Source organism: Palaemon carinicauda, chromosome 7 (assembly GCF_036898095.1).
Source record: "Palaemon carinicauda isolate YSFRI2023 chromosome 7, ASM3689809v2, whole genome shotgun sequence".
NCBI classification, from domain to species: Eukaryota; Metazoa; Arthropoda; class Malacostraca; order Decapoda; family Palaemonidae; genus Palaemon; species Palaemon carinicauda.
In genome coordinates, this window is record NC_090731.1 from 167,417,613 (window position 1) to 167,432,612 (window position 15,000).

The 15,000-nt window shown below is 35.0% G+C and overlaps 1 protein-coding gene across 4 annotated transcripts in view; it reads right to left on the reverse strand.

Moving 5' to 3' along the window:
* Gale (UDP-galactose 4'-epimerase) overlaps positions 1–15,000 on the reverse strand; it is a 37,208-nt gene that overhangs the window by 13,153 nt on the left and 9,055 nt on the right. For 3 of the 4 annotated variants that reach the window (XM_068377122.1, XM_068377120.1, XM_068377121.1), the window contains exons 2-3: positions 1,003–1,254; positions 134–247 (exon numbers count right to left, since the gene is read on the reverse strand). In XM_068377122.1, the coding sequence (XP_068233223.1) occupies positions 134–247; positions 1,003–1,245 (357 nt within the window). In that variant the 5' untranslated portion in view covers positions 1,246–1,254. Of the gene's footprint in view, positions 1–133; positions 248–1,002; positions 1,255–11,146; positions 11,262–15,000 lie in introns of those variants that run through there. The other variant, XM_068377119.1, reaches the window with a different exon arrangement.

Below are 15,000 nucleotides of genomic sequence, written 5' to 3' on the forward strand. Positions count from 1 at the left end.
GAGAGAGAGATCCGAGAAAAATTGATAACAGGTTATTCAAGCTAACAATAAGCTCCCTTTGAACTAAGATGGACAAATGATGACCTATATGAGAACCATAGGAGTAAACTTCGAAGGATAGGTTGCAACTCACCTCTAGTAAATTAAGCGTACCCGTAATATTGTTAGCGTAATAGGCCAAGGGCTTCTCCACCGACTCACCAACAGCTTTCAGGGCTGCCAGATGGATCACGACATCTACTTTGTACTGAAAAAGAAGAAGAGGAGAAAGGAGAATAACTAGGGGTTTCACTTTTAGTGTTTTGTAATAAATTTTTTTCTAGCGCACATTAATAACAACAACAAATACAGTCGTTTTTAATCCAATGCAGGGTAAAGGCCAAAGACATGGCCTTATTCATGTCCAAAGACATGGCCTTATTCATGTCTGGGGTTTGGACAGTTTTCATCACTACGCTAGCCAGTACGGATTGGTGATGGAGGGAGAATTTCGTCTGATCATTCACAGCAAACCAACCTAGTCTGTTTTTGACGTTGTTGATAGTTTATATAAGACTTATCGGTTTTGACGTTGTTAATGTGTATAGAATTATATATTGTTAATTTATTCTCATCATTTATTTATTTCCTTATTTCCTTTCCTCACTGGGCTATTTTTCCCTATTGGAGCCCTTGGGCTTATAGCATCTTGCTTTTCCAACTAGGGTTGTAGCTTGGCTAGTAATAATAATAATAATTAATAACATTGCAATATATTACCCGGTTGTTGCTTTCAGCAAGTAGTAACTTATGCTTTAGCAGACAAAAAATATGTAAACTTTAAATTCATTTGAAGCGGATGATTATGAAAAAGATTGTTTGTGCCTTACTTTATAATTAATTAAATTTGATACCAATCAAATTTATAAAAGTGTTAGGGTTCTGATTGAATTTTGTTTCACTGGAAAGAATGGATATTCAGTATAATGTCCTGAAAAACCTGTCAAAACTCTGCATCTTTACCTTTGAGAACACATTGACTAGAGCTTGACGGTTCAGAAGCGACAGCTCATGGAAGTGAAGGGTCTTGCCCGCGATCTTCTGAACTCTCTCCAGCGCTGGGGGAAGGACATTCCCTTCAGTGGCCTTGGCGGCGTTCACACAGTTATCCACCACAACGACGGTGTGGCCGGCCTTCAGGAGCTCCACGACCGTGTGAGACCCCACATACCCAGCTCCTCCCGTAACCAGTACAACTCTACCCATCCTTTAGCCCTGTAATGGAAAAAAAAAGGAATGTTAAAATTAAAGAAATATGTAATGGAAAAAAAGGAATGTTAATATTAAAGAAATATGTAATGGAAAAAAAGGAATGTTAAAATTAAAGAAATATGTAATGGAAAAAAAGGAATGTTAAAATTATAGAAATATGTAATGGAAAAAAAGGAATGTTAAAATTAAAGAAATATGTAATGGAAAAAAAAAGGAATGTTAAAATTAAAGAAATATGTAATGGAAAAAAAGGAATGTTAAAATTAAAGAAATATGTAATGGAAAAAAAGGAATGTTAAAATTAAAGAAATATGTAATGGAAAAAAATTAATGTTAGAATTAAAGAAATATTAACCTGATCACCATCGACAATTTGTGGGTGTTTGGGTTCCGAGTGTACCTCTCGGGGTACCCCCTCTCACCAGGATATGACTACTCCCTCTCCCATATAAGAGAGAATGGATATATATATGTGTGTGTGTGTGTATGTGTGTATAACCAAACGCTTGCTCTTTATTATAAAATAAGGAATTACTTTTAAGAAATACGTATATTACTGTACATTCGATAACAGCTATGTACAATTTTTAGGAAAAGGAAAGATATAGAAATTGAAATATAAGATTGAATAAATTGCTATATGAAATATAGCAAATCTTGGTATTGTGATATTGTTGAATTATGGGTGATTGATTCACGATTCAGTGATTAAGGATAAATGTGACAATGAAAGTATGTAGGTATGTTATATATATATATATATATGTATGCATGTGTATATAATGTGTGTATATATATATATATATATATATATATATATATATATATATATATATCAGTTTTTTGTTATATTGTTGCTTTAAAATATTCTGTCTTGTTGAAGATATATATTTCCATATCATTTGGAGGATTCCAATCTAGTTTGTTGGATTTAATGGTGAATCGATTAATAACCAGAAACCAGGTCAGCAGTTCGATACCTTTGGGTCAATCAATAGTGCTATCATGTGTTACGTCTCGGCTGTTAAGTAAATAATATGTTGGCTCATTCTTAGATTTAGTTCGGGCTAACTGTGACATTTGAGAATTTAGTAATATCATGACTATCTGAATAACTTGTTTATGTTCTTAAAATATTTTATTTTTTTCGTGTTTCCTTTCCTCACTTTGCTATTTTCCTGCTGGAGCCTCTGGGCTTATATATTCTGATTTTCCAACTAGGGTTGTAGCTTAGAAATTATTAATAATAATAATAATAATGATAATAATAATAATATTGATAGATTATACACCATTGCCTATCCCAGTTTAGGAATTTTATAAGAATAACTTCAAGTATTTATACATCTTAGAGTTCTCTTGCTTGAGGGTACACTCAGGCACACTATCCTATATTTTTTCTCTTCCTCTTGTTTTTTATTTTTTTATAGTTTATATATGACTTTTTTTCTTGGTCATCTATTGACTTGGCTAGTACAAAAGTCTATGTATCATGGCTTTCCACCATCTTGGATTATAGTTCTTATGCTTGAAGGCTCACTCAAGCAAACCTATCTGTCAATTTGTTCATCCTCTTATTTGTTTTTTTTCAAATGTTGTCTTAGGAGGACTTAACAAAAAGTCAAGTATACCTGGTCGTTTATCAAGATGTTGTTGTCTCTCCTTATCATTTCTTTATCTTCATCTTTAATGTTCATTTTCAAAACCATCACTATTGTCTTTATCTCCATATATAGTCATGTTCATATTTTTATTGTTATGATTTTTATATTCCTTTTTGGTAGTTTATTCTTTACTTAACTTTTTCTTTGCCTGCACTGAGCTGTTTTCCCTTTAAGGGCGTATAAATTGTAGTATTCCCTTTTTACCACTGGCATTACAACTTGGCATAAGGCGATAATAAAAATACTATTAATCCTTTCTTTGGTTGAAATATACATAGTTTTCTTTAGGTAAACAAAGGATAAACTGTGTATGTTAGCCACAATATAGGTCAGTAAGCTTAAATATTACATTTACTTGTATTTACCGTAAGTTACTAAGCTCTCAGCTATTTAAAATACTGGCGTGATAGCTGAATTCTTCATTAGTTTTCTTGTACAAATCATTAATTACTCGCCTTTGCTGCGATAACAGATCGACAGTTAGGTAGTGTTACCCCCATAAGACATTGGTAAATGTTTGTTTAAATAAATAATCACAACGTGAAATAGAAAAACGGAATCAAATGAGCTACAGGACTGTAATATGAAATGAAATCATTTAGAGAGATTAGGTAAATGCAGTTCATGAAGGGGTGGCATTGTGCAAATGTGACAAGAACCTGAAGTCATCATTGATACATCGTTAGAACCCTTGCATTTCAAGTTCAGATATATTGGGTGAAAAAATTAAGGTTTTGCTAAATATTGCAGGGCCAGTGAAGACATAGATCAATATCATATAAAGAAAAAGTTTGACATTTTTTTTATAACTAGCCAAGCTACAACCCTGGTTGGAAAAGCAGAATACTACAAGCCCAAGGGCTCCAACAGCGAAAAGTAGCCCAGTGAGGAAAGGAAATAAAGCAATAGCCAATAAACTATATAAGTGATGAATAAAAGATATAAAATATTCTATGCTGATTAACAAGCCTATTATATATTAATTATATACACTATAAAACGAGACATGTCAATCTGTTTAACAGAAAAGTTTACAAAAAAAGTTGAACTTCTGAAGTTCCACCGATTCAACCATTAGGAAGATTTTTCACATTTAGGAGGATATAGACCAGTTTCACAATTAATCATTAGACTGTTAATACTCTGGAATCGTTAAAAGAGCCTGGAATTGACCGCCGCCCGTCCTCGTTTCAATCCATTTGCTGATTATATATAACGATCGGTCCGGCTGCAATGCGTCAAGATATAGGACTCGACTTTACTGGATGTGTGTCATCTGTAGACTGTTCCTTTCTTGACAAAATTTCATCTCTCTCTCTCTCTCTCTCTCTCTCTCTCTCTCTCTCTCTCTGGAGAAAGCAAAGTATCTCAATGGGAAAGCAACTTTTTCAGAGGGAAAGCAAATTTCTCTCTCTCTCTCTCTCTCTCTCTCTCTCTCTCTCTCTCTCTCTCTCTCTCTCTCTCTCTCTCTCTCTCTCTGGAGAAAGCAAAGTATCTTAATGGGAAAGCAACTTTTTCAGAGGGAAAGCAAATTTTCTCTCTCTCTCTCTCTCTCTCTCTCTCTCTCTCTCTCTCTCTCTCTCTCTCTCTCTCTCTCTCTCTCTCTCTCTCTCTCAATAGAAAAGCTACGTAATGATGCTTCGAAAATGTAGCAAATTATAAATTTGTAATTGTGATGTAGACTGTCATGTGATTAACAATTATTACTGCAAACCAAATAAATTATATATTACTAAGCCTATTACTGTTTCTTATGGGACATTATTTATTAGAAAAAAAAAAATCAAAGCTTCACTTTACAATATAATGGTCGGCTAGAAAAGCAATTTTTTTTTTTTTTTTTTTTTTTGACCTCCGAATATTCCGTTGTTTGTGTATTAATAAAATTACCAAGATAACGTCTCAAAAGAAAGTAACCCATTGAATTTACACTAGGCGTTTTGAAGAATGCGAAACAGATATATATATATATATATATATATATATATATATATATATATATATATATATATATATATATACTGTGTATATATATATATATATATATATATATATATTATATATATATGTATATATATATATATATATATATATATATATATATTGATTTATGTTTTTAAAATGTGCGGAGTTTCTTATTTTGTGAATTATGTTTATAAGGAATACTGAAGAAGTCATGTCCTTAGCCTACTTCAATCTGCACGCACGTTTTAAAGCAAAAATGTTTTCCGACATATTTTTCAGAATTTTACCTCTAGTCTGTATAACAACAAGCAGTCGCCAATTTGTATACAAGTGCGAAGTCCGTCACACAGTTGAGGTAATGTCACGCATGCAAGAATATGCGAAACAGATTTTGCTTATATTGGCTAGTTATTTCTAAGGTATCAGAACATGTGCACATTGCAGTAAGGGTGGCTTCTCTTTGACTATAGTCCATTTCTTTTAGCGTTGCATATTTGCACCGACTCGCGGCGGTGCCCTTTTAGCTCGGAAAAGTTTCTGGATCGCTGATTGGTTGGACAAGATAATTCTAACCAATCAGCAATCAGGAAACTTTTCCGAGCTAAAAGGGCACCGCTGCATATTTGCACCGACTCGCGGCGGTGCCCTTTTAGCTCGGAAAAGTTTCCGGATCGCTGATTGGTTGGACAAGATAATTCTAACCAATCAGCGATCCGGAAACTTTTCCGAGCTAAAAGGGCACGCTGCATATTTGCACCGACTCGCAGCGGTGCCCTTTTAGCTCGGAAAAGTTTCCGGATCGCTGATTGGTTGGACAAGATAATTCTAACCAATCAGCGATCAGGAAACTTTTCCGAGCTAAAAGGGCACCGCCGCGAGTCGATGCAAATATGCATCGCTAAAAGAAATGGACTATAGATGAGAATTTTTGTTGCGTTTCATCTTCATCTTCATTATCGCGTATTTTCGAATCCTTTCCAGCAAACCTCATTCATTTGCACCGGCGGCAGTAATTTCCAGTTTCAGTTTTCAGTTTTCGTTAATAAATTTTATTTTTTTTTCCGTGTCATAATTGATTTTGTACATACAATCATAGTTTTTCTTAAATTTCAAAGATTTATTTTTTTTTTATTTCCTTGCGTATATTATTGAATAATCTGGGTGCCGTTTTTTGGAAGATTCTTTTTCCAATATCTTTGTAGAATCTTTGCTCCATTAATCCACATATCCATGTTCCTATATACATTTAATGTTTTAGTTATATATTTCACAACTACATCAGATTTTTTTTTATTTGCTATTGAATTTCTATATTTTCGTTTATCTGCTTGACAGTGGTTCCCAACCTGGGGGAAATTTCCCCCTGGGGGGAAATTTTTAAACTTCCAGGGGGGAAATAATCAATCTACCTACTAACTAAAACATGCTGAAAATGTCCTTATAGTACGTGCGGCAATTTGTTGTTAGCCATTCAATTGTGATATGATCATATCAGTTCTCGAAGACATGATATTCAAGGGGAGAATTGGAGTGGCATGCCCTTTTCTGAGGCAGGCGAGTGGGCATGAGGGCTGGGCGGGGCATGAAGGGGGAAATCTGGATGGCTGAACTGGGTGCAGGGGGGAAATGACAGAAAAAAGGTTGGGAACCACTGTACTAGAATGATCAAACTCGACACTACTTTATAATGCCTCTCCATAACCATTTGTATTTATATTTGTGCTTCCCTTATTGCTTAGTGCATGATTTTTTATCTGTGATATATTGGCTTTAGTAAAAATGTACACTTTGTCTCCACTGAATTATAATCTTTTAACCTTGTATCTTTTCCTTAATAGTTGGAGGTTTGTATTAAATAATATTTTTCTATATTTCATGAGTTTTTTATGAGCCAATGGTTCAAATATTTGTTTTGAGATTTCATTACAATTATGATTCTAAAATTAATTTCTAACTTACTAAACCAATTAGCTACTGGTTCTTATCTGAAGAATATTCCGTAATATTCTCTTCTAGATCTTCTGGAACACTAATTGTTATGAGATTTATGGTTTTATATCTTTTTAATCAAATGAAATGTGTACTTAACTCTTCTCCATGATCCCTTTTTTGTGTAGCTTGGGACTTTATTCTGTCATAAAACAGTAATTTTTCTATGTGTGTGTGTGTGTGTTTTTTTTTTTTTTTTTTTTTTTTTTTTTTTTTTTTTTTTAGGGGACTGTTCTGTCAGAAAACACTTAATTACTTCGTTTATGGTTATACATTCTTATAAAATTTCATGAATCGCGGGTATCTGTTGATTTTATTAATCTTGGTAAATTTTTCGTTTAGCTTCTCATTTGTGTTGATTAGAGACATCAATTTTGATGGTGACTGCAACATCGTTAGAATTAGAGACATCAATTTTGATGGTGACTGCAACATCGTTAGATCTCCCTGTCGGTATTAACGTAAAACTCGATCTCAACTTGTTGCATCTACGGATGACAGTTTCCTCCACTTCTCTATACGTTTTCGTGATTTTTAAATACTATTTCTCCTTAATTGCATTACGTGAGATACCACTGTTTACAAACTTCACATTTAACCCATTTTCATCATCTGGTGTCCCCACAAAGATCAACGTGCTTTTTTCTGTACTTTGGAATATATCCATGTATCATCATCATCTTTATTTCTGCTCACGTTTAGTTCTGCGTTTCTCGTATTATATCCGATATTTTTCTTTTCTCCACATTAATTCCATATCCTATATTTATCACCGTTCAATTTCTGACCTTTTACTTCGTTTCCCTTCTACGAGGGTTTTGAACACATCCGCAAACTGCAGCACTCAACAGGCGCACGGTTATCTCACTAGAGATTTTCTATAATCTCGAACTCGAGGTAAAAAAATCTTACTTAATTCACTTATCTAACTTGAGAAAAAACTTAATTCACTTATCTCATTTAGCTTACGACTTCTTAGTCATGTGTTAATTAGCTGTTGAAAAGCTCCCAGAAGTTCAACGCAATTATAACTCGCTCTGATCCCTAGATGATCGTCTGCATTTGGCAAACTACTCTCTCTCTCTCTCTCTCTCTCTCTCTCTCTCTCTCTCTCTCTCTCTCTCTCTCTCTCTCTCTCTCTCTCTCTCTCTCTCTCTCTCTCTCTCTCATCATTTTCTTATTCATGCATCAAATAAATATGTTCCATATGCCCAAACCAATATAATTTATTATTGTTTCTAATGGCATTATATTTATTTTTTGTTTCTTAGAAGATTTACGCACAAAAATAAAAAATTCTAGGACAATTTACGAAACCGTATTTAGTATGACTTTATGGGCAAGTTATATTTTCGACGAGATTTGACAACAGAAATGTAGCTATATTTTCCCCTTAGTTTTATTTTCTGGTATCATTTTCTTGCTAAACATTTTGGGGACTTTTTTTCCTAAGATGGTATTTATGTGCTGGTTTGGGTAATTAAGGGAGCCATTGGTTTGTCGTTTGTCACTTAGTGTTCTAGTGGAAAGGGCAGCTTTCGTAAGCTGGAGATAGTGAAAATACAATTAATCTTCTTCATATGTACATAAGGATAATTTTTCTATATATCCAGGGCCTCTTTTAGACGAATTTGGTGCGAGTCAAGTTCCGCACCCAATATCTACAAATCTTTCCCACCATCATCCCATCATTAAGGGGTCGATTGCCTGCTTTCACCCTCTCCAATGCCTTCGGTCGAAGGCATCCCCTTCTCTCCATATCATCTTTCACCTTGTATTACCCTTTAATTCACTGCCTCCCTATCTGTCTCCCCCCTTAACAGGTTCCTCCCAGGCCCTCCTCCTCACTCCATCCCCACCATCCATTCTCAACACGTGCCCACACCATCTCAGTCGAGACACTCTTATCACCTCCGTAATATTTACTACGCCTGCCATTCTTATTTCATCGTTTTCCTATCTTTTAAATAGTAATGATTGTAAATTTCCCTTGTAGCTTTAGCAATATAGATAACGGTTTGGCAAGGCTGGTGGTCATGATATACCTGGTCATTAATACCATTCATTCATTTTAGCTAGTAGGCCTACCTGCAACACAATATCCTTATTAAAGAAGATGCTAGTAACGATAACCTGAGTTTTCCTATTGATTTCTTGAATCATAGTGGTCAAGGTTTAGCAATGAGAGATGGCCCTCCTGACGTGGATATCAACAACGGTTGTGCTCATTCTGCCTGTGAATCAAAAGTCGAGGCCCGTAAACTTTGTATAGTCTTTCATAGAGTAAATCTTGTATCTGCTCCACCTTTTTATTGAGGAAAGGATTAGTTGGGTCTCTCACAGCTCCAGTCGCAGGATGAGCGTAGGAGCGAGGGCAATTTGAAAACCCTCTCGCTGGTCTCCTTGTCCTCTCCCTAGTTTACTCTGAGAAACTAGTGTACGCGACCCGCTAAAAATTTAGATAGATATGCATTCATACACAACTACCCTTCTCTCACCAGGGTATGTCTACTCTCCCCCCGCCCCTACTTTGGGGACGGGGAGAGCTGAGCGTGATTGGAAATAAATAAATAAATAGATAATATATATATATATATACATATATATATATATATATATATATATATATATATATATATATATATATATATATATATATTAGCCAGACACTTGCTCTTTGTTGTATGTGAGCGATGACTCATAAATGCACCGACGATAGGTGGTAGGAGATTAGAAAAGTCAGAGGAAGCATTTCCTTCTACAAATACAATGTAAAAAAATGTTTAGAGATTATATCCCATCATCATTATATCACACTGCAGGTAGAGATCTGAAGGTTTTCTTCGTACAGACCTCCTGTCTGTTAATTGAATGCTCTGGTTAACCACTAAATGTAAATGTACTTTTTATAATTGTTTTCTGTAATCATATTTGGACAAATATTAAATAATTATGAAGCTTAGTTTCTATACCTTGCCCCCTCCGCCCATATCGCATCTTTTAGCGTGTTAAATACATGCCCATTTGCATCCACTCTACAAAACTATATACTGTAAGTTCTAGTAGATTCTAAAAGCCTTTCACAAAATATTTTTACGCCAGCCATATATTCTTCAGTCGTACCTTAAGCAATTATAGATTCTATAATCACATTCTTTGCCTAGAAATGATTTTTGAGCCTTTAATCTGTATGAAATTTTCTTTGGATGGAATCCATTTTCATAACTTGTGGCCACCATCACATTTAGACATTCCTTTACTTTCAAACCAGGAATCCCTGGTACACCACGTTTGAATAAGTGCACCCAGCCACGCCCTTACTGTGCGGCGAGTTCCTGTGTTTAGCCCCCTACTAACACTTCTGCTATCTATCCCTACACTTTTTGTTTTGTTGCTCGCTGCACAGTAACACCTTCGGAGTGAGGTGTGCCAGAGACTCCGGTGTCCAACTGTACATCACGTTGGAGGTTGTTTACTTCTTTTGACAATCATGTCGAAACCCTCAATCATTCTTTTACTACATTACTACATTAATGCAGTATTACCTTGTGGCGTAATTTGGGTCTTATTCTTACAGAGAAGCATTTATTACAAGATCTTAGTAAACCGCTTTTTCCCTTTTTATATAAATACCATCGGATCTTTATTTCTGCAATCTTTTAGTTGCTATTTCTTTTTTCAACTACTAAGCATCTTTCAGATGCTATTTCGTTTTCAACTACTTTATGCTACTTCTTTTTCAACTACTTAATGTCTATTTGAGTTATCATCCCACCAAAATATTTGCTTTCATAGTCCTTCACATTCAATTTCCGAATGTGTCAGGTACTTGACGGAAATTTTGACGGTCTGAAACCAATTGGCTCCCTTACATTTTTTTTTTTAATTCCATACAAAAAAATGTTAAGTTAAAAATCTGGATCGATGGTTACAGATTGGAGTTTAAAAAATAAAATACTTAACAGTGATATAAAAGATTATTGGTGGGTAGATCGAACGAAACCATATAATCTTAATGTTCCATTTCATTATTTAAATACTAAATAATATTCATAAAACGTAAATCTCTATTATTAATTATGGAATTCTTTCGTCAAAAACTCCTGTTCATAAGCTCACTTCACATCAGTCACAGGAGACACGATAATAATATATTACTTAACATAAAGTAAAAAACTTACATGAAATTTCGATGATACTGTGTACACAATCTTATTATTAGTGTGAGGGTCACTAAGGAATAGTGTCAAGTCTACACAAACAGATAATTTACTTACAGTTAAAGAGTTGCAGGAGCAGTGTAGTTACCACTAATCAATGCTTTTCAGTATATATTGAATGGAGAGGTTCATATAACCCGTCAATCACACGGGCCCACAATAGACTGTTTTACGGATCCCTAAGGTTGAAAATCTCTATAAAATGTACTCTAAATTTAAACAAAGGGAAGATTGTACTCCTTTTTTTTTTTTTTTTTTTTACCATGAGTGCTGTTATCTAGGCATGCCACTACATCTCTGTTAAGTGGACGTAGAAAGTAAGTTATAGTATTCTCAATTATATTTCATAGTAAATTCCTAAGTATTTCTCTTCATCATTGCCTTGCAACACTTATTCCATTCCTGACTTAATTTATTCGAAGTCCTTATCCCTAATTCTTTTTCAAGCGTGTATGATCTAGTCACGTTATCAATACATGATCTAGATAAGGAGAAGTACAGAGATACCTCGTTGGCACATCCAGACGCGATAAGCGAGATAACATAATTTGTCCGAGATAAAGTTGCCTCCCCCTTTTATTCACGTGAGTGCCGGATTGATAGGTGTGTACCAACCGTACGTCACACGATCGTACATAGTTCATTTTGTGTATATATTATGCTTGTATCTTCGCTCTTCCCTCGCACTAAAAAGAACCAGAATAAACATGTCTGCTTTTCTCCTCTGTAACAGTGTCTTGTTTTTGAACATGAAATTTCTTGTTGCTTTGAGCTTTTGTATATAAAAGAGAGTGTTCTATAATAAATTTACTCAGTTGCTTTCATACTGGCTTTGAGTCACAACCTTCTCTCGGCCCGTCACAGGTGGCATAGTATAGTAAACTAACAGTTGATTTAAGGAATCAAAATCCTACAGCGATATGGAAGCGATAGCCCAAGTTAGGGATCTGTTTACAAACATAAGGATGTAAGCAGAAAAATGCTGGCCATCAGTAACCTCAAGAAAGGGAAAATAGGGTTAGGATTTATTGACGATCTGGACTATGTCGCAACCTATAATATTTTATATCTTATTGAAGGACTTGAATCTACGATTGTGACTAATAAGAGATAAAGACTTGCAAACAAAATGCTTGGGTTCGTGATCATTATGCAATAAAATGATTTCCCCAAACAATTATAATTTTGTCTTTATTCTTCACATAATTGATGAATATTGTTGCCTGTATCAGACATAACTGTAACCAGGTTATTACCAAGCGTTTTGCTACATGAAAACTGTTTTTTTGTAATTTTTTTTTCAAGAATTAAAACCCTCATTCCGTGTTTTGTAATGAGAGTCACTAAGTTTTACAGACTACGAACTGTTTCAAGGCCGTCTGCTTGTATTTTCCAGACCAGAATTATCAATACTGCACAAGAAGTGATTAAAAAGGATGCATTCTACCATTTTGAAACGATTAACTTCAACTGTTAAGGGTGATTTCAAGTTTTTTTATGTAAATTATTAAAATGGAAATAGCATTATTTAACCAGTCACTAAAATTTTGCGTTAAGAATGCTCCCTTTACCAGACGTTTTCCTGTTTCACTGCAAAGGCTGCTTTGACTGAAATTGTCAGTACAAACGGATTCTTGCCAGTCCTTAGTAGAAATTGCTGGATTTTGCGCAGTGGTCGTGTTACATAAGAGAGATAGTGAGAGTTTTCCGTACTCTTTCTGTAGTTTGTGAGAGAGAGAGAGAGAGAGAGAGAGAGAGAGAGAGAGAGAGAGAGAGAGAGAGAGAGAGAGAGAGATTTCTTTTGTCTTAAAGTGTATACGACTCTTGCATCGAGGACTGATAACTCCACATCTAACCAATGAATTGTCGTATACTTACATTTGTTCCTTTCCCTTTTGCCTTACCAACACTTTTGTACCACAAAAAAAAAAAGAAAAAAAAAACGAAGAAACTATTGATGAACGGGCGAGACATTTTTTTTGTGTGGGGTGTGAGGGGAGGAGGGGGTGATAGGGGAGGGGTGGGGTTGGCCCCCAGATTCCAGACGCCACACGACTGGGATGGGTTGGGTTTGTCTAGGCTCATTTGCTTTATCCGATTGTTATTGTTTTCTGTTATTTATTTTTTAAATACGATTTTCAGACTTCGTTTAGTACATTATGTTTCATAACTTTATTTTACGTCTTCTACATTGAAGAATTTTTGTTCGCTTGTAATTCTTTATTGTTTTTCTATAACTTCATAAATTAGTTTTATGAATGATATTCCGTGAGTGTCATGTTATTATATGTTATTATTTCTTTGATGTTTTTACAAGAGTGATTAACTAGTCAAGTGGTAAAGGCAGTGAAGTGCCAAATTTCTTTTGCAACCGAATATAACTTAATTTCTAAAGATCTTTGATAACGATCGATTTATTTACACATAATTTTTTTCCCCCACTGTCGCAATAATTTTAGGATTATCCTTATGATGATGTTGATGAAGAATCTTTCATAATGGTTTTCATTTATAAGTTAATATTACGAGCAAATAATTGCCAAATTTTACTGGTAGGTTAATATATAAGCTCTATCTTCCCGATCATCTTTAATACTAGCAGCATTCTAGAGCTGCGTTTTGGCGTGTAATAATGGTAACATAGTTTTGACACGGATCATCCCTGCTTACTAATAAAATTCATATATATGATGTAACTTTCCTATCATATTTTATTAAAGTGATGTGAATAAGGAACGATGCTGTATGTCACTAGTAAGATCAAAACATGTAATACCTTCCCAGATGTAGAGTCATTAGAAATACATCTATAAATTCATGTTTATCAATTGTCTCCATTTATGTGAATTTCTGAACAAATGTAAATATTTATTTTCTATTATTATTCCAAATGGAATTTTGATTACATAAATTCACTATTATGAAAATACTCGTCTGTAACTTCATTAAGAGTCAACTTGAGATTAGATCCAGACCAGATGTTCTTTAGGCCGGGAGCACACTAGCGACTCTGTGGCGCCACAAAGCCACAGAATCGTGTGGTGGGGATGTGGTCTCCCATAGGTTTCCATTGTTTTCAAGTTTTGCCGCGCAAACTAGCGACTGTGGCAAGCGACTGTGGCTCTCTGTCTCTCATCCCCGCCACAGGCGTGGCGTGGTTTTGAAAATAATGGAAACCTATGGGAGACCACAGCCCCGCCACACGATGCTGTGGCTTTGTGGCGCCACAGAGTCGCTAGTGTGCTCCCAGCCTTAAGAACTCTGACTGCATGAGCAGAAAATGTTATGCAGGAACAAGGAAATTGAAGAATTCGTCGAAGTCTCGTGGGACAAAAGGATTAACGGATTCAAATTTAGAACAAGATATCAGTCTTCCTCTTATAATAAAGAACTTCAAAGTAAAGGCGTGCAGTGAATCCTAGATATTAAATAAAGAATTAGTATCTGCAGACTGATGCAGTCTATCACGTGTCTGGATAGCTGCAGAGTGGGAGCTGTCAAATCAAGGGTTATTATTATTATTACTAGCTAAGCTACAACCTTAGTTGGAAAAGCAAGATGTTATAAGCCCAAGGGCTCCAACCGGAAAAAAATAGCCTAGTGAAGAATTGAAACAAGGAAATAAACAAACTATAAGAGAAATAACGAACAATTAAAATCCAATGATTTAAGAACAGGAACAACATTAAAAAAGATCTCTCACATATAAACTATAAGAGCTTCAAAAAACAAGAGTAAGGTAATAAGATAGAATAGTGTGCCTGAGTGTACCCTCAAGCTAGAGAATTCCACCTCAAGACAGTGGAAGACCATGGTACAGAGGCTATGACACCACCCAAAATTAGAGAACATTGGTTCGATTTTGGAGTGTCCTTCTCCTCGAAGAGCTGATTACCATAGCTGAAGAGTCT